We start from the raw sequence: 27,378 nt of genomic DNA, 5'->3' as shown, positions 1-27,378 counted from the left end.
TGTGTGTGTGTCTGTGTGTGTGTGTCTGTGTGTGTGTGGCCCTTTAAAAACCAACAGACCAAAAGAGACCATATGAGAAAATGAGGGATGAGAGAAAAAACACCTTCTCAAACTGAAAGTGTGTGCATGTATATGTGTGTGTGTGTGTGTGTGTGTGTGTGTGTGTGTGCGCGCGTGTCAGAGGTCGAAGCCACACACTAGGGTGTTTTTTCTTTTGTTTCCAGCAACACTATGACACAGCTCGACACACACACACACACACACACACACACACACAGTGGTGTGATGACAAGGTGGATGAAAGGCCAAAAATCAACTGAGAGCGGCGACGAAACTACATCTCCGTCTCTCTCTCTCTCTCTCTCTCTCTCTCTCTCGTCTCTCGTTCGTCCTCCCTCTCTCCTCCCCCTGTCTCACACACATGTGTACCTACCAGCAGACCACACACACACACACACACACACACACACACACTGCCACCGACGCCTCTCTCCTCGTTATGACAACTTAACGGGTAAGAATTCATTTTCATTGTCGTTAACATGTGATGTTTAGTCCGGCTGTGAGGCGGGAGCGTTCACCAGGACGACTTCAGAGGTCAGTTAAACTGTGCTAAACGTTAGCATTATTAGCATACGACTGAAACACACCTGTCCTGCTTCTCTGTCTCGCATCATTTAACTTTTTACGATGGCAGCCATTTTTTTTTATTGAGTAGAAGTCTGACTGTGCTAATGAAGGTGAGCTGTTTAACAGATTTCATTATATTTCATATATTTACTGCACTTGGATGTAAATGAACTTCAGTATGCGTCTAGTTTTCTTGTTTTGTTTTACTTGGGCCGAAATCTATGAATCGTTCTTATCAAAGTATCTGAAACTTTGCTCCCGATAAGTCCGATTAAAGGGGCACTACGTAGTTCTGTAGAAATAAAACTCAGAATTTTAATATTTATAATATTAATGAGGTAATATTACAAACGTAGAAATATTTATCTTTCCCGTATGTGAATAAACAAGCTCCTCTCAGAGGATAATAAGGGAACACCGGGAACACTTTTTGAAGCTAGAAAGGTGGCAGGGTCCGCCACATATACAGGAGTACAGAAATCAGTCACAGAAGATCTTTCTCTCCTGATTAAGATGTCTTCCCCAAAACTACATAGTGCTCCTTTAATAAGACATACACATGCATATTAAAATCAGTTTCCCTGTAGCTTCATGCTGCCTGACGCTGAGCCTCAACATCACTTGTAGCATTTCGGTGTTGTTAGCCACAACATGCCGGTGTTTACACCAAACAGCTCTCACAAGGAGAGGCTTCAAACCGCATGCTTGACTTTGTTCATTGTGAACACTGTGAAAAGATTTCATGATCTGATAAAAAAGCAGGGCCTCAGTGTACCCCTGACCCAGTTACAGCTCAACATATCAGGACGGTAGTTTCGTTCAAACCCGTCAGAAACAGGCCGACACAGAGTCTGGCGCCTGGGACGGAACCAGAGAGGCCCGGCAGCTTCTGTTGGACCGCCCTGCAGACATGTTGGCGAGCTTCTTGGTCATTCTGCAGGCTGTGTGATCTTCAGTGTGTCGATACTGAAGACAAAGAGTTTGTTCTGCTGTTCCTATTTTTGACATCCTTTGATTTTGTGACCTCCTTTGACATCTGCAGACAAAAACGGGTGCAACAGACACTTTGTGTTGTTTTTTTTAACGCCGTGAATTCAAGATTGGGCGTCTGTACCACGAAGGCCCGAATCAGAAACATCTGTGCTCAACGTTTCACCGCTCGACATGAAAATGAAAGCTGGTGGATCCAGAAGTGAGTGGAGCTGCAGCAGAGTTCATCTTTAAATGTCTTTAGCTGCGTTTCCACACTCGGTCTGGGAGAACGGTGACGTGAGGAAACAGAAGAAGATTGCAGTGGGTTACATTTTAATTTTATCCAGAGACAAAAGACAGTGAGGAGGGTTCAATGAAATATGTACATATATATCAGAGTTATAGTATTCAACACACCCCTACAGACTAAAACATGAACTAAATAACTGCATAAGAATACATGTGGTTCATGTGGAGCCTCCAGCAGTGCAGGCGACTGGCAGCAGTAACAGATTCAGGACTTCAGGATCTTTCTTCTCGAGCTTTGTGCTCGGCCTCTGCGACGCCACGGTCTTATTGGTCATGTTTTTGCGCGTGGCTTGGACTTGATGTTTCACAGGTGATCCCGGGCTCGCTGTGGAGAAGTTTCCCCGCTGCGTGATGCTTCAGGGTGGGAATGTTTGTTTCTGCTGGTGTGTGAGTGTTTCACATTTCAGCCCAACATTGGAGCTCCATCAGATCATAAAACTGCTTCCACTGTGTTCGCCTTTGACACTCGCTGCCTCAGATGTCATGTGACGGTTCTTGTTCGACAGTGGTTTCTTCTCTTTGCCATGAAGCTTCTGCAGCTAAAACATCCGGAGAGCAGTCGTTGTGTGTTGTATCAGTGTTTCCCTGCTCAGACATGGAAACCTGCAGCTCCCTCTCAGTTGATGTGGGCCCGTCGTGCCGTCCCGTCTGACAGGCCTCTCAACCATACTTTAAAATATTCTCCTTTCTTTCCCGTGATTGTTCGTTCTCAGTTTGATCTCTGCTGGTTAGAGCTACAACACTCCGTTATCTTAATGACGCAGTTCTTGCCTGGAAGTGTTTGTAATAAAAGTGCAACTTGTAATCGCTCGGCTGCAGCAGTGATGAAGGAGGTGTGTCAGAGAAAACGGGGGAATCTATTTACTGCCTTCTTATTTTATAAAATGTCTTATTTTGGATCTGTCTGTAAAGATTTCCCTTCAGCCGAGAGAGACCGTGCTTTCAATTATTATTATTTTTTTTAATAGAAGAAAATGATTGTAAGCTCCGTTGTTCTGTAGCTTCCGTAGAATATTTAATATTTTCCACTTCAGATCGTTTAATCAGTACGAGAGTCACATTTTCAAAATGTCCAACATAGAACACATTTTTATACAGAACGTTGATGCTTTTATTTAGTTTTTTTCATTTCATTATCTCGAGGTCAAATGTTTATTATTTTGTAATCTCAAGATGACGAGATGATCCGTCTTTTCCTCTTATTACTCATGTTATTCATCAGAGATGAGCATGGCGTCTACGTCTGTGTTATTGATCAATACATGAGACTGTACTTCAATCCTACTTATCTATCAACCTCATGATACTACTCAAACACCCACCAGCCATTCATTTACCAGTTTCCCCACCGTGCTCACTAGAAGTCGACCACTGTGTGAAAGTGTAACGACAACGAGAACGCCTCATATCAGATCGCCGGGAAAACAAGTTCGAAGAAACGGTATAAAATCATGTTGTTTGTTCTGAAACATGGTGAAAGATTGTGTGAACTCTGGAAATCGTTCTTTGAGTTTTGTTGTCTTGAATTTAATAAATTGTTGCACGCGTCTCAGCTTCCATACGCCAACTTTTTCAATTCTTTAGATCGGCGTTAAAACTCTGAATTGCATCCAGGATGATGTGAAATATAAGACAAGCTGAAGATGAAAAACACTTTTAAAACATCCATCTCATCATCAGCAGGGTCGATGTGAGCGTGAGCTGTTTCACCTCCTCAACATCGATCTTATTTATTAGAAACAGGTAACGGAGAGATAATCGTATGTTTTTATGGACGCTGTCAACCAAACATTTGTTGGAGCGTAAGATGTGATCCGGCTTCATGTTGGAACAATCTGCTCTCATCGATCACACTTTGTTTTTTAAAATAGAATCCATGTTAAATATTTTACTGGCAGCTGATTCCTTCACAGGAATTATGGTATTTTTTTAGCACTCAACATCAACATTTATATTGCGTTATCGCTAACATTTAAACCTTTAATTAATTCAAATGTTGCAACAGTCACAGAACATTTCTCTCTCTGTTGACCTCTGTGACTTTGTGTGATTTGGGTGTTTTGGTGCATTCACAGTTCAGTCATGTGCAGCTATAAATAAGAGTCACAATCTTTAGTATTTTCCACGTCGCTGTGCGGGGAACATACAGCGATCTGCAGTATCAGTATCGTACTGCACACGCGGTGTCGGGCGCTCTGCGGCTTTGATCAGCATTAATCACAGCGATGTGACCGACCAGCAGACGACCATGAAGTTGCCGTCCGTTTACAAAATGATGCTGCAGAAAATCTGCAGTCGGAGGTTTGATAACTTTATTTTTGGTCGACTCGCAGACGGAAACAGCTCGTAGTTTTACACAGTTTCAGTCGATTGTTGTGTTTTAGTTTACAGCTTGATCATTTTTGTGCATACTGGGCTTCCATAGAATGCAAACTCTCCTTTCGGCACATTTTACAACGTGCTTTGATAAATCGAGATCAATTTTGTGAAAGTGACATTATGGCTGGATATCCACACAGACTGTCAGTGTCTGCACTGCTACTCCTGATTACATTTAATCATTTCATGCACTTTTTTTCCAAATGCCTCCGACTGAAATGTTTAGTTTGACGTGAAGCAGCCGGTAGCGGAGGCCCTGCAGCGACATGTGCGTCTCTGAACACATTCTGGTCTGTGATGTTGTGTTAGATGCCAAAGCTCTCGTCAGGATGTCATGCGATTTTTCAGGCCGGCGTTGAACCTTTAGTAGGAGGAATTCCAACCACAAAAACATGTGTTTTTAAAGTCGCTGTATATTCAACTCCAGGAGCTTTTCCTCGACACGAGATTAACATCTTTGCTAAATCCCCCCGTCTGCTCGGACCCCAGACGGGGGGATTTAGCAAAGATGCTAATCTCGTGTGTCTCCTGTTTGCTTGTGTTCACGGCTGAGCACTGATTCTTCATTACAGGTGACAACCGAAAAGATCAGACGTAGAAATGAGTTTCGCTGCATCAGTGCTTTGGACACACGTAGACTCTGGGTGAATGAACTTCTCTCTGTCTACTGTTCACCTGTGACTGAACAGAATGCTGTCTGACAGTGTTTAGACTTCATGCCGTTAAAAGCTTTCCATGGCAGTTTCACCAAAGTGTGAACAAACGAGGATCTCTCTGTCTGTGGAGTTCATCTCCTCAATGTGTTGAGTCAGAATAACCTTTTTTATTTAAAGCATTCGTATCAAGACGGAATTAAAGGAAACATTTTTTAAAACTAAAATTCTAAGTCTTTTTTTTTCACGAGCAGCTTGGCAGCAGTTTCACTTCTCATGAGTTCAGTAAGTTATAAACTGCGCTGCGTCGTAGCTGATGTGACTGTTGTAGTGGCCGCTGCTCTCGCAGCATGGACGACCATCACGCACTAATGAGGTCATCACGGGGGAACGAGCTCGGCGTAGCGGTTCAAGTGCCCGTTTCACGTTTTGTAACACACCATCATGTCACCTGGCAGTTTTCATTTCTCCCTCATCCATTCAGTTGCTGCGTTCCCGCCAGTCAACGCTTCTTTTCTTTTCTCAGTGACGGAGAGACGACTCGGAGAAAGAAAGAAAAAAGCAGAGAGAAAAAAGTCCAGAAGCGCGTCTCTGTTTCCCCCTCCTCTGCTCCCGCAGCTTTTTACGGTGAATTTGAGAGAAAACAAGAGAAGCGTCTCCCCCGTACACTCCTCCACACTCCCCTTCCATCCTCTCACATCGCTTCATTCACACATTCGTTTCATTCCCCCGTTTTCTCAAGGTTACATGTGCGCACACGAACACGCATGAGACCAAAAGTCAAGAGTGCACTTTTAATTGCAGTGTCGGGCCTTGTGGAGCTGCAGAACAAAGCTTTACACGCCGTCTGTTTAAAGATAATGTTCCAGTAATTGTGAAGTCTTTTCTTTCTTGCACGTAGTTAGGCCTCATTTTATCTCAGCGTACTTTGTACTGAGAAGGATTGTAAGGCTCCTCACGTTGAGTTGTCCGGGCGAATGTGACTTCTCTTTCAGGGCACATTCGTCAGGAACACTTTGGTAAACTTCTCCTCGCTCTCAGTCGACTGCATGTTGTGTACGGACAGAGAATCAACCTCAAGACTCTTACCCACACAGAGTGAACATGACTCACACATCCACACTCATTAAATGTTTTATACCGCTGTCAGACAGCAGCTGAAACCCTCCAGTTTTCATTTAAATCTTACTAATCTTATAGAAATATAAGTCGATGTGGAGATGTTATCGTGTTCCGGCCTCCAACACGATATAACACATCAATAAAATACTGCCAAGCTGATCACGTATGCTAATATTGAGGTTGTGCTATCAGACAGTTTGTGTAGTTACCACAGTATTAGCAATTGTTATGTTAATGTTGAGGTTTCCATGAGAGGCAGTCACACTTTACAAGTGACCTCAGCATTAACATGACCACCTACACACACTCCTGTAAACACACACACACACTCCTGTAAACACACACACACACACTCCTGTAAACACACACACTCCTGTAAACACACACACACACTCCTGTAAACACACACACACTCCTGTAAACACACACACACTCCTGTAAACACACACACACTCCTGTAAACACACACGCACTCCTGTAAACACACACACACTCCTGTAACACACACACACTCCTGTAAACACACACACACTCCTGTAACACACACACACTCCTGTAAACACACACACACACTCCTGTAAACACACACACACTCCTGTAACACACACACACTCCTGTAAACACACACACACACTCCTGTAAACACACACACACTCCTGTAAACACACACACACTCCTGTAAACACACACACACTCCTGTAACACACACACTCCTGTAACACACACACACTCCTGTAAACACACACGCACTCCTGTAACACACACACTCCTGTAAACACACACACTCCTGTAACACACACACACTCCCTGTAAAACACACACTTCCTGTAACACAACTCCTGTAAACACACACACTCCTGTAAACACACACACACTCCTGTAACCACACACACACTCCTGTAAACACACACACACTCCTGTAACAACACACTCCTGTAAACACCCACACTCCTGTAACACACACACACACTCCTGTAAACACCCACACACTCCTGTAACACACACACTCCTGTAAACACACACACACTCCTGTAACACACACACACACTCCTGTAAACACACACACACTCCTGTAAACACACACACTCCTGTAACACACACACACTCCTGTAAACACACACACACTCCTGTAAACACACACACACTCCTGTAAACACACACACACTCCTGTAACACACACACTCCTGTAACACACACACACTCCTGTAACACACACACTCCTGTAAACACACACACTCCTGTAACACACACACTCCTGTAACACACACACACTCCTGTAACACACACACACTCCTGTAAACACACACACACTCCTGTAAACACCAACACACACTCCTGTAAACACACACACTCCTGTAAACACCACACACACTCCTGTAAACACACACACACTCCTGTAACACACACACACTCCTGTAAACACACACACTCCTGTAAACACACACACACTCCTGTAACACACACACACTCCTGTAAACACACACACACTCCTGTAAACACACACACTCCTGTAAACACACACACTCCTGTAACACACACACTCCCTGTAACACACACACACTCCTGTAACACACACACTCCTGTAAACACACACACACACTCCTGTAAACACACACACTCCTGTAAACACACACACACTCCTGTAAACACACACACACACTCCTGTAAACACACACACACTCCTGTAAAACACACACTCCTGTAAACACACACACTCCTGTAAACACACACACTCCTGTAACACACACACTCCTGTAACACACACACACTCCTGTAACACACACACTCCTGTAACACACACACTCCTGTAAACACACACACACTCCTGTAAACACACACACACTCCTGTAACACACACACTCCTGTAAACACACACACACTCCTGTAACACACACACACTCCTGTAAACACACACACACTCCTGTAAACACACACACACTCCTGTAAACACACACACACTCCTGTAAACACACACACACTCCTGTAAACACACACACACTCCTGTAACACACACACACTCCTGTAACACACACACACTCCTGTAAACACACACACACTCCTGTAAACACACACACACTCCTGTAAACACACACACACACTCCTGTAAACACACACACACTCCTGTAACACACACACTCCTGTAAACACACACACACTCCTGTAACACACACACACTCCTGTAAACACACACACACTCCTGTAAACACACACACACTCCTGTAAACACACACACACTCCTGTAAACACACACACACACTCCTGTAAACACACACACTCCTGTAACACACACACACTCCTGTAACACACACACACACTCCTGTAAACACACACACACTCCTGTAAACACACACACACTCCTGTAAACACACACACACTCCTGTAAACACACACACCTCCTGTAAACACACACACACTCCTGTAACACACACACTCCTGTAAACACACACACTCCTGTAAACACACACACTCCTGTAAACACACACACTCCTGTAAACACACACACTCCTGTAAACACACACACACTCCTGTAAACACACACACACTCCTGTAAACACACACTCCTGTAAACACACACACTCCTGTAAACACACACACTCCTGTAACACACACACTCCTGTAACACACACACACTCCTGTAAACACACACACACACACTCCTGTAACACACACACACACTTCTGTAAACACACACACTCCTGTAACACACACACTCCTGTAAACACACACACACACACTCCTGTAAACACACACACTCCTGTAACACACACTCTCCTGTAAACACACACACTCCTGTAAACACACACACACTCCTGTAACACACACACTCCTGTAAACACACACACTCCTGTAACACACACACTCCTGTAACACACACACTCCTGTAAACACACACACACACACTCCTGTAAACACACACACTCCTGTAAACACACACACACCTGTAAACACACACACACTCCTGTAACACACACACTCCTGTAAACACACACACACTCCTGTAAACACACACACACACACTGTGTTGGTCCACGCTCTGAGCTGTAGTGAATGCTGATCAGTAGTTTGTCCAAAGATCGTTAAACTGATCGATGAACACAGTTAAGATAAATAATCGTCACTCACAGATTGCAGACACATTTTCGAGGGTCTCGATCTCGATCGTGTGTGTGTGAGACGCTTTGAGAAGGAAACGATCACGGCAGTCCACCAGGAACTCGACCAGCTCAGAGTTCATTACAGTTTTTATTGATTGCTTTGACCTGTTTAAACAAACTGGGATCCACTGGGTTTTCATCATCACTGTCTCAGCAGAGAACAAGACACCTCTTGCAGATGTGTTAACCCTTTCTCATTGGAGTGACACATTGTCTCCACCCTTTTGCAGAACAGTTAACACAGATGTCATTCAAGCAGTCCAAACTCCATTGTTTTAGCTATGGCAACCAAACAGAAACCATCTGATCCTAACTATTAGAAACTACCTACATCAGTATGAAATCACTAAAGCACCTGTTTGACACAATGAGCAATCAGTCTGCAGGCCTTAAAAAGTGCAGTGGCTGTGTTGTTCTTTGCCAACATGGATTGAAGAGGTCTGAGGCAGATGAGAGTGAGAAACAGGTGCAGAAGAATGTCAAGGTTGGATGGCATGCAAGAAGATTTTTCCCTTGGTTCATTGTAAGAGAGGATAATGAATGTGATGTGGATGAGGCCATGTGGCCCCATCGTCAAGACAGAAGAGCCTGAGTATCAATAGTGGCTATTTCTTATACTCTACAGTAACAGATTGTTATACTTTACTGTAATATTTTATATCGTTATCTTCTTTTCTATGTTTTAAAACAGGTCAGTTGTTCAGGAAAATGCTTGCTGTGAAGCTGCAGAAATGTTTTGTGGACTATGAGACTACCAACTTTCTTATTTTCTTTCTATTTACTCTGATAGATTTTATTTTGGTTTCCATGTATTTTGTGTAATAATTACAGTATTTCAGTTTTCAGCCACAGTTCGAAAAAAAGAATCAATGGAATCAAAAAATGCATCAAAGCATTTCTGATTCTGGATTCAATTATTTGCAAGACGGCAAATTTGACAACAAATGTCATGAAAGCTGCGTAGAGTAACAGGACACAATGACAAGCGATGGTGCACCGATTCACACTGAGTGCTGTGTTTTGTGTTTTGTTGTCCACTGTGTAATGGTTGATTTGAAGAGCTCATACACTTGTTTGGAAGTTATGTTGTTTGAAGGCAAAATGAGCTTTTGTTGCATATTTGAAATGTTTTGGCACGGTTAGAGCCTTTTGCAAACAAAATGAGTCATTCTGACCATGAGTGCCGCTGTTTCAGCCCGTGTGCTAACTGTTCTGAAAATGTTTGAGTCGACTGCTGCATCAAAGCAATCAATAAAAACTGTAACGTCAAACAGCCGTCAGCGAGTGTTCACAACAGATTCTGTCTTTTTTATGATATATATATTGATTAGAAAATATTAGATTTATATTCCAGATGTAGAAAGAAGTGCTGCACTTTAACTTCAGCATTTACTTTGTACATTTTTTACACACTAAATATAACGCCGACATATAAACTGTTATTCCAACATTATATATTTAGAACAATTTTGTACAGTAATGTCATTTAGACTGACGAGCCTGTGCTTCAAGGCCAGAGAGACGTGAATTGTTTTAGTTTAAACAAATAATAACAATACAGCTGATGTATATATTATTCTTTGGAGGGAGTTTTTTTTACAGCTCATATTTCAGAATTGTTTCTGTTGAGAAAAGAAAAGTTGACTTTATTTAAAAAGCGTTACCAAGTAAAGTAGACCTTTAAATTTAAGTTTTACGAGCTCAAAGGTTTTGACATCTTAAAGTTATGAGTCCACTTGGTAGCTTTCATCTCTTTGTCAGATTTTGCAGTGCACTTTTATAGCAATGTTGTATTTCAACATTTTATTGCTTTTACCGAAGCAGCGAATATATCAGGATGCTGGAAGCTGACAGAGAAATAAGCTTTACCTTCTAATTTAGTGCGATTTGTTTTATTGTAAGTGCTCGGCCGCTTCCTGCCTCGCCTGTGAGCGCGCACGTGTGTGTGTCAGACGTTACTGCAGCCGCTCGCTGACTTCACGACCGTCAGTGGTCGTGCTTGAGGTTGCGTGTGTGTGTGTGAGGAGGCGTTTTAAGGTTAAATGTATGACATAACAAAGGCAGAAAACAGCATATTGGCCTGTTTAAGGTGCCTGCTGTGTGTGTGTGTGTGTGTGTGTGTGTGTGTGTGTGTGTGTGTGGCTGGCTGAGTAGGTGGGGCTGCAGGGTGTTTTAGAGGGTTCCCTGAACCTCATCGTTTGTCGCTGTCTTCCTTCCTGTTTCGTTCTCGCTCACTTCCTGTCAGCTGACTCAGCCGGAGAATCTTGATCTGGTAAACATCTACGCCACCGCCTCTGCACACACACACACACACGCACAACCACACACACCGAGATGTACAGACACACATTTAACACATAGACACACCTTTGTAACACGAAAAACCTCACTGGGGTCAAACAACGCAGCACTTTACATGCAGCTTTAACTGGAAGTGTGTAAAAAAGAAAGGAAATACAGAAGAAGAAGTGCAAAAAAAAAGGGCCACAAAAAAGGGGGCGGGACATTAGAAAAGACCAGAGAGGACATGAAGGCGAAGAGATGAAAAGCCAGAAGAAGAAAGGCCGGGCGAGAGAGCGACAGAGAGAACAAAGTCGGGCGCAAAAAAAGAGAGATAAGGACGAGTGAAGAGGCGGAAAGTGAGACAGAGAGCTGGAGGAGGGGGGCAGAGAGATAAAGATAGCTGAAAGGAGGGAGATCCGTCAGCGTTTGTTTCCTCAGGATGTGGTTACCACGACGACGAATGAGCTTGAGAGGCAACATCACTCCCCGCTGGTCCTCTGTGACACCTGCAAGTGTGTGTGTGTGTGTACGTGTGTGTGTGTACGTGTGTTTCAATAACTGAGTGAGTAAACGTGTGAAACAAGAGATTGTACTGTATGTGATGGATGAGTGTGTGTGTGTGTGTGCGTCCATTTTGCTTTAGATATGTGTGACAGACTGTGTGCGTATGTGTGTGTGTGTGTGTGGAGTCAACACACACACACACAAAAGTGAGAGAGAGAATGTAAGAGAGAAAGAGAGAGAGACAGAGATACGAAGGACTGTGTGAAAGGTAAAAAATCTGAAGGGGAAATAAATAGACAAACTCTCGAGACAGCAGAGAAGAAAAGAGCAGAGCGAGCAGGTGTCAGAGAGGACGATGAAGAACATCACAAGAACAACCAGGACCCGAAAACATGAACAACAGACGACCAACATGTGTGAAAAGGAAATTAAGCGCCAAGGACTGGTAAAACTAAAAAACCTCAAAACGCATACAGTGCGTTTGTCTCTTCATCTCATCTTCCTTCGTTCTTTCTCTTTCTGACTCACTCACTGTCCTATTTAGCGCAGAATGTGGTTTCAAGATAGAAAGAAAGAAAAGCCAACCAAGACTTTGAATGCAGTGTGAATGTGCGACAGGCTGCCTCGCTCCTCAGACGCTGCTTTCATGAAGTACATCATATTTACAAGGTCAAAACTTACAAGGTTTGTCGAAAAGTTGCATCACGTTTGCTAGCAAATGTATCGTCTCTCTAGCTCCTTCTTCTTCTTCTTCTTCTTCTTCTTTCCAGTCACAGTTTGTAATCTAAACTAAACCAAATGGCTTCAGTCAGTGTACACGTTACTCAGCTGGAGCGTGCATGTTAAAAACTGCTAATCTTGATTCAGAATTTTAAAAAGGCGGCAGAATAAATAGTTTGAGATCAGGGTGTCAGGCTCCATTTCATCCGGGGCCACATCAGCACTGTGGTTGCCCATCAAAGGGCTGATTGTCACATAGTCGTCTATGCATTTCATTATTATTGGTTTTAGTCATGACTAGCTCTGAAAGCACAAGTCGAGTTACAGAGAAGACACGCTAGCTTTCCTTGTACCGTGTATTCCCTCTCAGCAGGCGTTAGCTTTCCTTTTCTTGGACATTGTGATAAGTTGCGTCTAGTTGGCTGGAGAGCGACTGCTGGGGAGAGATATATTATATACAGAGCAGCAGGGATGATATAGTTTAGCTAACCTGGAAGTTAGCTAAACTATATCTATATATATATTATATAAAGAGCAGCAGGGATGATGGAGTTTAGCTAACCTGGAAGTTAGCTAAACTATATCTATATATATATTATATAAAGAGCAGCAGGGATGATGGAGTTTAGCTAACCTGGAAGTTAGCTAAACTATATCTATATATATATTATATACAGAGCAGCAGGGATGATATAGTTTAGCTAACCTGGAAGTTAGCTAAACTATATCTATATATATATTATATAAAGAACAGCAGGGATGATGGAGTTTAGCTAACCTGGAAGTTAGCTAAACTATATCTATATATATATTATATACAGAGCAGCAGGGATGATATAGTTTAGCTAACCTGGAAGTTAGCTAAACTTTATCTATATATATATATATTATATAAAGGGCAGCAGGGATGATGGAGTTTAGCTAACCTGGAAGTTAGCTAAACTATATCTATATATATATTATATACAGAGCAGCAGGGATGATGGAGTTTAGCTAACCTGGAAGTTAGCATTAGATTTTGCAGAAAATAAGTCCTGTGGTAAGAACAAGTTTATGATATTTAGATGTTTTGTTGAACAAGATAATCTTCACACATGAACACCACTTCTCTTATTTTGTATTCACCAGAATTAAAAAGCTTACGTTGGTCTGCCATCAAACTAGATCACCGTCACATGACTTCACTGTCACCGTTGAGCTTCTGACCACAGTAAACTACAGACAGAGTCAGAAAAGTTTCCATCTAATTGTGCCTGTAAAGACGCAGCAGTGCGTAGAAGAGTCTCTGTGATCGGCAGGATGAAGTTAAGTGTCTGACAACTGCTCTTATTTAGTGACATGTTAGCAACCACCTTTGTAAAGACACGTAAACACTTTCCAACTCACCTGTGTGTTTTTTACTCAGGTATAACATGTCGTAGAGCAAAATCTCCTCAGCCTGTGTTAAACACTGACTTTATTTCAGGCATTGAACCAAAAATCTACTGATTCCAAGTCATGAGTAGCTAAGGCCGCACAAAAATGCTAACTGATTAGCCTTAAGGGGAGACTGGGGTAAGTTGAGCCCCCCCCCTTGTTGCTGGGAAACGGTAAAAACATTGATCATGTGACCAAATATTTAGGAGGAAGGCATCATGTCATGGAGTCTGTGAAGGTAAGAACCACAGGGGGAAAGTGGTTACACATTTATCTCCAAAAAACAATTTTTCACTCTTGAAAGTGAAATTAGTCGATCATAAGTTTCATGAGAATTGTGTTTAGACCAAAATAGATCATTTTACATTTGTTTTATACATCAGTTGTGGTATCTGTGGGCTACAACATGAGGTCATAAACCTGCATAAAAAGTAGGGATACGGCTCATCTTACCCCGTTCCTCAACTTACCCCCTACACGGGGTGAGTTTGAAGCTGAGATCACAGTTTCGAGGTCTGTCTGTATCTACAGGATTCTCTGGAATCAGATCAAATTGTTCACAACATGATTTTTATGTCATTGTCTCACAGTCTGTCTCTGTCTGTCTCCGGTAGGCACTATAGCTTCACCCAGCGAGCCATCATGGACGACCGTTCATCCACACAATCCTTCCCCAACCTCCACCAGCACCACCATCGCCACCGGCAACCCTTTCACATCACCTTGCCCGGCCTCCAAAGCCCGGATCTGGGGTACCCGTCTCCGCAGCCTGCCCTGGACCCTCTGGAGCAATATGGAAGCAGAGTGGAAGAATCCACGACGTCCTACCCGACTTCAAGCACCTCCTCTGGGGGCAGGAGGACGAGCAGCGGCGGTGACAGAGGCTTGCTGAACACCAGTGTGAGCGGTTTTGATGGAAATGCTAACATGGGCGGCCAGCGTGACGGAGAAAGCGGGATAGGCAGCCACTTTGCAGACACTTGGTATGGCGGCAGCAAGAAAGAGGACATCTGGGAGGACGGGGAGAGCTGTGAAAGCATCGCAGAGGACTTTTACAGTAAAGGGGATTGCTACGGTAACGCAAATGATGTTTTTTACCCCATGAATTGTGGCAGTGATGACGGAGTCAGGCGTGAACTCAGAGCAAACTATAACCACGTAGGCTACGAAGCTAAAAGTGAAGCAGTTTACAACAGGGAGGCTAACACTAGCCTCTTTACCAAACAGTCCACGTCCTACAACAGGAACGTGGCGGGAAGCTTTAGCGACAGCAGCGTAGAGTACTGTAGGACTGACTCAAGGGTGAGCGATAATTATTTAGGAAGAGAAGAGGATTATGGGTCCAGCTGTGGCTCCGGTGAGGAGCAGCTTCCACCAGCAGATGTTGAGGGACCCTGGCTCAGCGTTTCCCCCTCGAGTCAGACCGGAGAGAGCAGGTGGACTCACCTGGCTTCACCCATCAGCATCGGCAGCGGGAGCTACACTCAGAAACTGGACTCCTTCTCCGAGGCCTTCCTCTCCCACCGAAAGAGAAGATTCCCTGTGTTTCCCAGTTTGGATTCCTCTGGACAGATGTGGGACTTCGGACAGTTCCCTGGTCTGGTGAAGAAGTCGAGGCACAGCTGTGCTTTTGATTCAGACTCCCACCTTCCTCCCTCCTCCTCTTCCTCACCCACTCAGCCCTCTCTCGCGTCTTTCCCCTCTCCTCCCACATCGTCTCACCTCGCGTCTTCTGTTCTCAGTCCTCCTCCCACACCTTTACCTCCTCCCTCCCACTCACCCTCCAAAATGGACTCTCCCATCACGATTGGCGGCAGCGGGCATTCGGTGTCCCAGGGGGGAGAATCGGTCCAGTTTTTCACATCCCGCCTTCAGTCTCTCCCGTCCATCCACTCCTCTGGTATGATATGGAAGTTTCCACTCCTGGCACACAGATTTTCACAGTCGTCAGACGACCACAGCAACATCGAGGGCAACTATAGCAACATCCCAGGTGAGGAGTTGTGTGTTCTGCTTTCTTGTGAACGCACTGTGTAGTTTTGCAGAAGAAATTCTAACTCAGAAATGTTTTGTTCGTAATATTACTGAGGCAATCATACAAATTTAGAAAGATTTATCTTTTCCATAACTGAATAAACGAGCTGTTTTCAGAGGAAAATAAGTTCCCAGAACACTGTTTGAAGCTAGAAAGATGGCAGGGTCCGCCACATATAAACAAAGTAAATCAGCATGAATGTGTGTCGTCAGTTTGTTGATTCAGTCATAAATATGAAGAGTTTTTGTTTGGCAGTCAGTGAAGATCTTTCTCTTCAAATTAAAATTCTATCCTGTAAAACTTCATAGTTCACCTTTAAACCTGAAATATGTGAAGTTAACTTTGTTTCCCCCTGTAACAAGAGCAACCACAGGTTAATACCCACATGTAAATTTACGAGACATGTGGGTTTTCGAAGGTGAGATTGTGAAATTTCCCATTTCCTGCATGCAAATTACCTTTTCACTTTTCACACTGTCACCTACAAAACCATCAGTACACCATTTAAAAGAATGAAATGTTCACAAGTGACAGCCAGCACTTAATCCTTAAATACAGCATGTGTGCTGTGGTCTGTATGTGGGTTTTTCACAAGAACTGATTGTTGTTTCCATAAGAAGAGATTATGTCAGTTTCTGACGTTGTGCTTTCCTGTCTGCAAAGATAACAAAGATAGTTCTGACTAGTTTGTCTGACTTACTTCCATGTTGACAAGATTAATCACATTTACAATCAATAACAAGGAATCGTCTACGTCATGCCAACACCTTGACTTTAATCTGTTTCTCACTTCTCATTTTTGCAGCCTCGCAAAACATCCTTCAGTCTCCAGAACCTTCATTCCTCACCTCCCTCCATCCACCCAGCACCGCCTGCCCCTCCAGTACTCCGTCCCTGCATCCCTCCTTCCATCTTCCCTCTCATCCGTCGCACCGTTACGAGGCATCAGAGAAGATCGCCCCTCACATGATGAGCCAGAAAGTCAAGAGCGAATCAGCCAATCAGAACCAGCAACAGCAGCAGCAACAGCAACAGGTACTGTAATCTGTGTGTGTGTGTGTTTTCTCTTGCTGAGTGTGAAAAGATGGCAGGTTTGTATTCATGCCTTCAGCTCCACAGTCATAAAGAAATGGGTTGCCAGGTTGTGAGCATACATGTTATGAGAACTTCCTGTCGATGCGTATTCTCCACGCGCTGGATTAAAATGCTGTTAGCCAAACAAAATGTTGTCCAATTCATGTTTGCTTGCTAACATGCTAACACAGATGGTGTTCAAGGTTTAAGGGGCACTAAGTGGTTTTAAAGAAGACATTCAAACTCTGATTTATAATATTTACAATATTAATGAGGTAATAATACAAATTTAGAAATATTTATTTTTTCCATCAGTGAATAAACGAGCTGCTCTCCCAGAACACAGTTTGAAGCTAGAAAGGTGGCAGGGTCCGCCACATTTAAACAAAGTAAAACACTATGTTGTCCTTTAACATTAAGGTTCAGTTATTTCAGTCATGAAAAGTTAGTTAGATAGTTAAAAATGATCTTTCTCTTCTGATTAAAATGTCGTCCCCCAAACTACATAATGCACCTTTAACCTGCCAAACCTTTTAGCATGTTAGCATGCTGATGTTAGCACATCTGGGGCCTTAGTGAGCAGCTAGCAGGTCCAATGTACATCAGCTCCCCACCATTTGAATAAAGTTACATTATCGACTTCATGCAGGTGTAGGTCTTTGCATCACTTGTTTCGCCTTGACTCCCACAATGCATTGGGAAGCTATTTGCTCACAGCATGTTGGTGGACTTGGGGGAGGGGGGGGGTGCCCCCATGTTTGTTTCATCACTAAAGCGCTGTCTTGGATGTCCCCATGGTAGATCAAACATGATAAAGTGCCCTCACTTTCGTCTAATCAGGTCTACATCAGGTCTGTCTGCGCTGCCACTCTTCAGAGATATCTTGATTTCAAGAACTTGTAATTTCTGTTGAGACAATCAGCAAACTGGATGGTAAATTCCTGTATCGTCAGTAGTTAATAAGAAGCTCATATTGTGAAAAAGGGAAACATAAGGAAGCACTTTGACTTCAAAACTGAAAAAACTTTATTGAAATCTGAGTTTGGCGCTGACAGGAGGATGTTAAGATCTGGCGCTCAGTTTATGATGTTCTGTTGATTAAGTGGGATAGAATTATCAGTCGCTGATGAATTTTAAAGAACCCAATCTGACGTCTTTATCTCATGGTGGCCTGTTTTGCCGTGTGTGTGTAATACATTTATGTTTGTGTGGTTGTGGAAGCAATATTACCTATGAAGTCACGTGTGTGTAACTCTGTGGTAGCAAATCATGGGATCAGATTTTTTCAGAAGACTTATATTAATTACAGATATAAATGAATTACAGGCTGTAAGACATGTAATGAAGCAGCAGATTTATGAGTTTACTCAGCGTGACATGTCCAAACAAACATGTTGTGCTTCTGAAGCACACCGGGGTTGCCAGGTTTGCACACTGTCGTCACACCTCCATCAACAAACCAGGAGACGGGTTACACGGCTCGCTGCAGCTGGAGAAGCTGTGAGGACGGAGTGGGCGGAAACATAAATGGTTGTTTGTCAAGAAATTACGTCCGTTCCAGCTGCATTACTGCTTCTAAAACCGCAGTCTGGCTTTTTATTTTTAGACATGAACAGAATAGATGCAGTGTGTAAAGACGGATTTACAGTTTGTGAGAGAAGGCGAGTTGTTCACCTTCGACTGAGCTGTTCGTCCTCTGTATTTGTATCTCTGTATTTGTATCTCTGTATTTGTATCTCTGTATTTGTATCTCTGTATTTGATACACAGAAATGAAAACTAAATTTAGCTCAAAAACACATTTTTGCTTGCTTGCTGTTTGAGGAGCAGATGCCTCAAACCCACAAAACCATGTCAGGTATTAAGCACAAACTAAATGTTTCAATCTGAAGGTACAATCCTGACAGTGTCCCTGTCCTTACAGCAACAAGTGCCCCAGATCTACACTGGAACTCCATTTCCCAGTATCCTTCACTCCAGCAGGGGTCAGAAGAGGGGCCGCTACACTCCTCGACCCCTGCTTAATCCTGCACGCAGGGGGAACGGGCTGTACTCCTCCCTCTCATCTGTCCATCACAGAGAAGAGGAGGCAGCTTGTGGAGGAGGAGAAGATCAGGGCACCGTGTCGCCGTGAGTTAAAGCCTGAGAGGAAACTTGAGTCCTGTGTAATTCTTTAGGGTGTCATCTTTTTAAACCCTCTGTGTTTCTCCCTCCAGGTGCGTCAACGTGGGCCGTGACTTCCAGGCAGAGATTCCTCCATGTTCTGCAGGTGGAGAGGGCTCAGGTGTGTGTTCACCTGAGGAGGAATCTCCTCGGGAACAGTTGCTCTGGAAACCGTGGGACAAGCTGGAGGAGAGTACCGACTCGGAGGACCAAGGTAGATGTAGGCAGTGATGTTAGTCAGGCCCTGACAACACAGCAGGAGGTTTTATATTATATTGTACTAACTGTTGATGTTTGTGTGCTCAGTGGAGAAGCTGCTGTCCATGTGTAGTTCCAGCTGTTTGCCAGGAGGGGGCAGTAACACCGAGCTGGCTCTGCACTGTCTGCACTACTGTCAGGGGAACACCATGGTAATACTGTCTGTCTGTCTGTCTGTCTGTCTGTCTGTCTGTCTGTCTGTCTGTGTTCTTCATTCAGTACTTTACCGTGCACTCATTCCATCATTCTCACCATTCCTCCACCCATCATCACTTACTTCCATGCATCATTATTTACAAATTCTTCCTTCCTTCCTTCCTTCCTTCCATCATTTCTTTCTCTTTCTTTCTCTTTCTTTCTTTCTTCTCTTTCTTCCCTCCTTCCTTCCAGTCAGTTCACCTCAGAACCATTGCATGCCTCATCCCTCTCCTCTCCACCTTCTCCATCCCTCTCTCCTGTGCAGGCCACACTGGAGATGCTGCTGTTCTCACAGCCCTCGCCCACCGGAGACTACCACTACTCTGGTAAACCTTTAACCTTTGACCTCACTCTCCCAAACTACCACCTGATGCTTTGAATTGTTTTGTGAGGTGGATTCCAAATCAAAACAGCGACAGAAACAGAAACAGAGAGAGGGAGAGAGACTGAACTGAACTGTGTTGCAGTCAACAGCTGTGAGTCAGCAGAGGAGCAACTCTTCATGCTGTCGGCACAATAGCAGCCTTTGTGGGAGCCGTAACCTCCTGAGACTTTCATCACATGCCTCACTCTCTCTCTCTCACTTTGTCTCTTTAAATCCACGAAAATGATATAAAGAAAAGACGTAGTGTCCACTGAAGCAGACAGTCAGGATGGCGTCAGCCTCGTTATATCCTGAGCTGCAGGACTGTACACACTTCACCACAGGGATTGGCTTACCTGACATGCAGACCTGTTGGTATTTGTTTCCCTGCTCACCCTCCTCTGTGTCTCTGCAGGTAGTGAATCATGGACGGACAGTGAAAAGAGTCTCTTCAGTGCAGCTCTGGAAACTTGTGGAAAAGAGTTTTCACTCATACAGAAAATGGTATTTTCTTCTTATGCTGCATTTTCTCTAATGTACTTATTATACCTACACACACACGTATAAACTTTATGTTTAAACTTTAATGCTCATGTTTACCAGCGTCTGTCAACCACATGAGCTAGCATGTAAAGATCTCTTCCTTCAGCTCATGAACTCCCTTTACAGTCACTTACAGGAGGTCGTTACTGTGCGTCTGCCGTCTGTAACCTATAATTTGAGTTGCTGTCTGACATTAAGCTGCAGATCTGCTGGTTACCTTAATGCAATCTTACACAACGAGGGGATTACCGTGAGAGCAGCAGCCGTTGTAACACACACTGTTCACGGGGAAAACGACTGCTTGTCTCAACATGACTCACAATAAGAGATCCAGTCAAAGGCTGGAGAACATCGTTTAAAGTGTTCAGGCTTGGGTTAATATGATGGAAGTTGTTCTGTTAGGTTGATTGTATTAAATAAATAAGCGTGTGTTTGCACGTGTTTGTGTGTGAACCCTCCAGGTGAGGACGAAGACGGTGGGCCAGTGCGTTGAGTTTTTCTACCTGAGCAAGAAGCTCCAGGACAAGCAGAAGAAACAGAAGGAGGAGGAGAACAGAGACGGAGAGATGCAGCAGCAGAAAAATGTAAGAAGAATGTTCAACAAGACCTCATATTCCAATTTGTTTTATTCCCTTTTTCCTGGTTGTTTTTTGTTCTTAGGCAGGTAAAAGTATTTGTATAATTGATACAGAGTGGCTAGTTTGGCTCGTAGGAATTGATTGAGCACAGCTGCTCAGGCATATGTGAGGTAACCAATCAGAGGAGACAGGAGGTCCTTAAAGAGACAGGAAACTCTGAGTTTGCATTTCTTTTCCAAATCTACATCTTTGTTTTTGATATCTCCCTTTTGTGGTTTTATTCTCGTCCTCTTTCTATCCCTCTCTTTTGTTTTCCTGCTGTGGTTTTTCTCTTCCCATGATGCTCTGTGCGCTCCACCGCGTCATGCATTCCAATCCCTGACAGATATACGACTCGTAGAATAGAAACACACATAGAAACAAAAAGAGTAGAAGAGTGTGCGTGGTGTAGTAAAGGAGTATGTGTGTAATCTTGTGTGACGAGTTATCCGATGTGGAATGCAGCTCAGCGAGTCAATCACAGCACGGTAGCTTACAATTGGTCCTGTTTCCACAGGTAACGCCCACCTGTCAACCAGTGAGCAGGCAGTTTGGACAGGAGGAGGCGGTTCCTGTGCCCCCATTGGCTAGTTTCTTCCCCTGCAAGCTGTGTGGCAAGTGAGTAGAACCAGTGGTACCAGAGGGAGCTCCAGGGCAAACTCTCAGTGTTTGGTCTCAATGGGAGCCAACAGATGGTTTAGATTTACAATCCTCTCTTTTTCTTCCCTCGCTCCAGAATGTTCTACAAAATCAAATCCCGAAACGCTCACATGAAGATCCACCGCCAGCCTCAGGAGGACTGGACGGACCGGCGGCTGCAGCAGCAGTTCCTCACCCAGCGTCTGGCTCTCAGTCGTCCCACCAGCCTCATGCCGACCCCAGGCGGTGCTCTGCTGCAGCCCCAGGCTCCAGCTCGGACCTTCTCCTCCCCCGGCCTCCCTGGAACGCAGAGCAATGCAGACAGTGTCCTCAATTCTGTAACCAATAGCAACGGCATCCCTCCCAGCAATGCCAGTGTCCTAGATCCCAGCACCGTGGTAACATATAGCAACATCGCTGTGTCAAACTCTCATGTAATCACTAATAATGATGGTGGAGACTCAAATCAAAGAGAGCCCACCACTGTCTTACCTTTCCACCCGTCATGGGGCTCATTCGGACCGGACCCTGCTACCTTCTACTGCAGCGCGGAAGGGAAAGACGCTGTCGGAGCTGGAACAGTGGGAGGAAAGGAGCCGGTAAGCTGGCAGTAGTGTTCAACCCTCTCAGAAGCATTACGACTACAGAGGCCTGACGCTCACCACACTGTCTGTTAAGTCAAACTGGGGTTGAGTTCAAACTGCAGTGCTTTTTTCAAACATATCTTTAAGAAAACCTGATCTTTTTTTTCATGTTTTTGTTGTAAAATAGGCTATATAATCAAATGTGTTGCATATTCAAATGTTTATACATTTGACATTTGAATAAAAATGTAAACCTTAAAGTTGTCTTCTAGTGTTTTTGACTTCGGTAAAGCCACAACTTGTTGCATACGAAGAGATGATTTGCGAGCTTTAGGCCGCGTTCACACAAAGTCAGGCGTTGTGGCGATTAGCACAGAGTCGTAAATCTTTGTGTGACATCATGTGTTGAACTTTAACTCTGCCCAGTCCAGAATGTGGTCGTAATGCACCTAAAAGCAGAAGATAAGAGACGAAGAAGAAGCACTTTGACCCGACCAATTGGACTTTTCCTGCATTTACTGTCCGCAAACTCAAACAAAGTGCCACAACGCCTGATTTGATGTAAGAGCAACAAAAAAAGGATGCACAAGGATATAGCTCCAAAATAAAACAGGAAATACACAAATCAATAATCTAAAACTATGACAAAGCTAGCTGTTTCCACTGGTTTTACATATTTTCTGCTAAGCTAAGCTAACTGTCCAGACTGTAGCTTCATATTTAACAGACACGCATCGATCTTCTCCTCTAACTTTCACCGTATAAGTATATTTTCCAAAATATTGAACCATTCCTTTAACTCTCAGACAGGAAGAGCCAATTTGTCCTCCTTATTCTAACTTTGCTCTTAAAGTCTAAAACTCATACCAGTCCTCACAGAGATAGACACATATGAGCCCACACACACACAGACACACACACACACACACACACACACACACACACACACACACACACACACACACACACACACACACACACACACTCTCGGCGTGCTGAAAGGTTTTGATATAACACCATAATGGGCTAATATTGACCTTGGTGGACCATCTCCTCTCTCGGAGCTGTCTGAGTACCTGCCCAGGATTGACCTGTTGATGGTTAACTACAGCGAGTGTGTGTGTGTTTTGTGACTGAATGATGCTCAGACAGTCGTTGTGAATGTGTGTGTGGGCAGCGTGTCTGCGTGAGAGAGCAGGTCTGCAACATTCAGACGAGTAAACACCTGCAAGGATGTAAAAACCAGAGACAGACGTGAAAACATCCAGACATGTTTGTCAGTATTTAGCTGATAACATGTTGATTTTTATACTGTGTCTTCTCCGTCTTTATGTGAACTCCCTTTTCTACAGATGAGGTCCATTATATATTACATACTTACCTCACAGGTGCATTTCTCAAGGCGGTGAGTATCGTTTGGTCTCATATCTTCACAAGTGTTACTGCCACTGTGACACTGATAACAGTGTTTAAATAGGAGTGGGTGCGGTCTATATAATGGCACATATGCCCTTTATGTATCCTTGTTAGATAAAACCTTTAAGAACTGAAGTTCTCAAGTTTGTGACCACAGGAATATGAGTTTGACTTTTATTTAAAGGTGCAGTATGAAGCTTTGGGGACTCCAGAAGAAAAAGATCTTCACTGATGGATTCTTTTTCCTACAGAAAATGAAATAAACAAACTCTCTTCACTTTCATGACTGAACAAACAAGCTGACCTCAAACGACGACACAGTTTCATACTGTTTTACTTTGTTTACATGTGGCGGACCCTGCCACCTGTCTAGCTTCAAACTGTGTTCTAGCGACATGATTTCCCTCTGAGAACAGCTCGTTTATTCACTCATGGAAAACAATAAATATCTCTGTTTGTATTATTACCTCATTAATAGTTTGAATTTCTTCTCCAAAACTACGTAGTGCCCCTTTAATGCATCTGTGTACATGCATGTATTTGAGGACATCATGTGTTTACCTCTGTGTGTAGTTCCTCCCCCCCCCGGACAAAAGTCCACCACGTCTGGCACGTTGTTGTTTTCAGATTCTTTCTAACACTTCACCTCCCACTTCTGCAAAACACAGAGTGTGAGCCGCTCCGAGACGCTTAATGTGCTCGAGCACATGTCAGATTTACCTTCTTGTTCCTCTACATAAATAGTTCAAGATGGTCAGAGATTTTAGTTTTGGTGCTCTAATTGGAAAGTTTTGCACTGAGCACAGAGGAAGCAGAGCGGCAGTGACGAGCCTGAAGACGGCCGAGTGTAGCATGTAGATGACGGGGGAGAGGGAGACCAGACCAGTGGGGTGAGGGAATGGGGGGAACGGGGAGAGAATAAAAAGAGAAGTTACTGAGCACCGGCCATTCACCTATTCATGGAGAGCAGCTCTCTGCCAGCTGACTGAGCTCCACAACACATCCCCACTCTGGTGCCACGGAACAAAAGAAGCTTTTTCAGTCCTGTTGTGAGAAGCATTTAATGCTTAAAGGTGCAGGATGTGAGGATTTTAGTGTAAAACATTCAGAAATGAACTACAACGATCAACAGTTTCCTGTGTTATGTTTAGACTGTGTGTTGTGTTCAAGAGAAATCTACTGAAGTTAGCATGCTAACCTGCTAGCCACGGGCCTGAAAACCTTTTTCTTTCGGCGGTCCAAAGCTCCAGTTCTGTTGGTGTTAACACCAACAATGCCCTGGTAATCTGGCTAGCTGCACGGCTAACTGAGCTAACCTGCTAACAGTAGCTACAGTCGTGTGTATATAAAATGTGTCAGAATTAACCACAAGAGGCCCAAAAAATAAAGTATAAAGTAAGAAACAAAATACAACACATCTAGTTTGTCTGTCCTGGTGTTTGAAATATTTAAATAGTTACATTAAAGAGTGATTAAATATACTGATAATCACATAATTTAATCAATAGATTGATGAGTCTGTGAGTCACTCTGCGATTGACCCTGTGTTTGAAAAATCGAAATAAAAAGATTCAAATTTTATAGTAAAGGCTTATTAAACATATTTTCTCCTCAGCCACCTGTCGAAGTCATACTCAAAGCAAATAGCAGACAACCAGATTAACAGCTAAATGCTGCTAACTGTAGCTGTAATTAGCTAATTAGCGCTCAGCTAGCAGTTCTATCAGCTGACTCTATCACCTCTTCAGGTACAAGGTGTTATTTCTAAGCCTGGACAGGGCTAGCTGGCTAACATGCTCACTTGTATCTCTCCACACAGAACATTCCATTGTTGTTTCTTCACATTCCATTAATCATTTTATTATCTTTTGAACATATTGCACCTTCAGGGTTTTATCACCTGTGAGATACTACACACGAGGGCCGACTGCTGTCATTGACACAGTTGGAGGTTGTGCTCTGTTATGTAATAGTTGGCACAGACACATTATTATGGAAAGACTGCAACTTTAAGGTTTATTCACTTTCTCTGCTGCTGACACTTGAAATCATGCGGTGGGTGAAAGCTCTGCGAGGCTCATACTTGTATTATAGGTTAGTAAAATCTGCAGTAGCCTTTGTAGAGGCTTTCTCTGCTGGTGTATTGACATTCCAGGTGGAGCGCTGATTAACATTTCATCACTGTGTCTCACTTTGTGTTAGCAGCTTGTTCTAATCGAACACGTGAGGTCTCTTTCATCCAGAATCCGGCTGCAGACTGAACCAGCATGCCAGAAACCAGCGTCACTTGTGCACACTGTGCTACTGACCCGAGGTCGCCCGGCTGATAAACACTGACCCCCATCAAACACACTGTGTGACATTTGTGCACCCTTTTGACGTACACAAAATGACAACAGAGTCAATATTTAGCTGCTGTTATACAGGGATAAAAGTTACTTTAGCCTGGTCCAGTGTGACCCGGCTACATGAGCAGAACTTCCCTCTGCTTCTAAAGGAGGAGTGAGAGAAACTATGAAAGTAGAGAGAGAGTGTGAGGTAAACATGTTAACTCATCAGGAATCCCACAACATTATCATGTCTGTGTCTATTGTTGCTTATTGAGTAACTACAACTCCTTTGATTGTCCCGTTAATGTCTGCCGCTGCTGTAAAGCCGCTGATTCTGAACGCGTCCTCTCAGGAATGTCATTGACACAGACTGCGTTATCTGAAACCGATAAGAGAACACACAAGAGTTGAGAAACAATCACATATGACCGGACCTGAGTGTGATTATGTCTGTGTTTATTACTGAACTTCTGTCCTTGCATCACTGTGAATATGTGCTGAAAGAATCTGACTAATAAAATGTGATTTTCAGTGAGATACCGTGATGATAATGTGCTTGTTATGCTACATTTCCTCTTTCAATTACAGCTGGATCAAGTGTTAGCCGTTTACAGAGCGTGCATTGTGTGGTTCTCAAGATAAAAGCATAATAGTCTATTGTCCTCTTTACAAAGCAGGACTACAAAGAACCTTTTTAAGAGCTGGTAATCAAATCCTTTCGCTTTCAGCTGTTTCCTGACGTTTTTGTACGACTACATTCACTCCCAGCACTCACTTTTCCTCTCTTCTTCTACCTTTCTCTGATGAGAAGTTCACTCCAGATTTAAATCTGGCGTAACTGGTTTATATCAAATTCAGTTATTCTGACAATAATGTAGAACATACTACATTTTATATCAAGGAAACTCCAACTGACAAGTTTAAAGGTGCAATATGTAAGAAAATTAGTTCAAAACATGACGGGATTCACATAAAAATCCTAATATCAGAATAACGATAAATAAAGACACTGATG

General features: G+C 43.5%; 1 protein-coding gene across 4 annotated transcripts; it reads left to right on the top strand.

Annotated features, from left to right (window-relative positions):
- The first annotated feature begins 493 nt into the window (after positions 1–493).
- LOC115589055 (transcriptional-regulating factor 1-like) lies at positions 494–22,877 on the top strand. Of its 4 annotated transcripts, none has more exons than XM_030429738.1 (11): positions 494–514; positions 14,758–16,136; positions 16,984–17,213; positions 19,176–19,381; positions 19,468–19,628; positions 19,721–19,824; positions 20,136–20,196; positions 20,650–20,738; positions 21,239–21,361; positions 21,912–22,012; positions 22,131–22,877. In XM_030429738.1, exons 2-11 carry the CDS (start codon positions 14,786–14,788, stop codon positions 22,645–22,647), a joined length of 2,943 nt encoding a protein of 980 aa, XP_030285598.1. In that variant the 5' UTR covers positions 494–514; positions 14,758–14,785; the 3' UTR covers positions 22,648–22,877. The 4 variants fall into 4 exon arrangements, with proteins under 4 accessions (XP_030285598.1, XP_030285599.1, XP_030285597.1 ...); XM_030429739.1 differs by lacking the exon at positions 494–514 and adding an exon at positions 722–740; XM_030429737.1 differs by lacking the exon at positions 494–514 and adding an exon at positions 11,547–12,452.
- Positions 22,878–27,378: the final 4,501 nt, after the last annotated feature.

The sequence above is a fragment of the Sparus aurata genome, chromosome 10 (genome assembly GCF_900880675.1).
Source record: "Sparus aurata chromosome 10, fSpaAur1.1, whole genome shotgun sequence".
Classification (NCBI taxonomy): domain Eukaryota; kingdom Metazoa; phylum Chordata; class Actinopteri; order Spariformes; family Sparidae; genus Sparus; species Sparus aurata.
The sequence above is the reverse complement of the archived record's forward strand: the minus strand, read 5'-3'. Positions and strand labels throughout refer to the sequence as shown.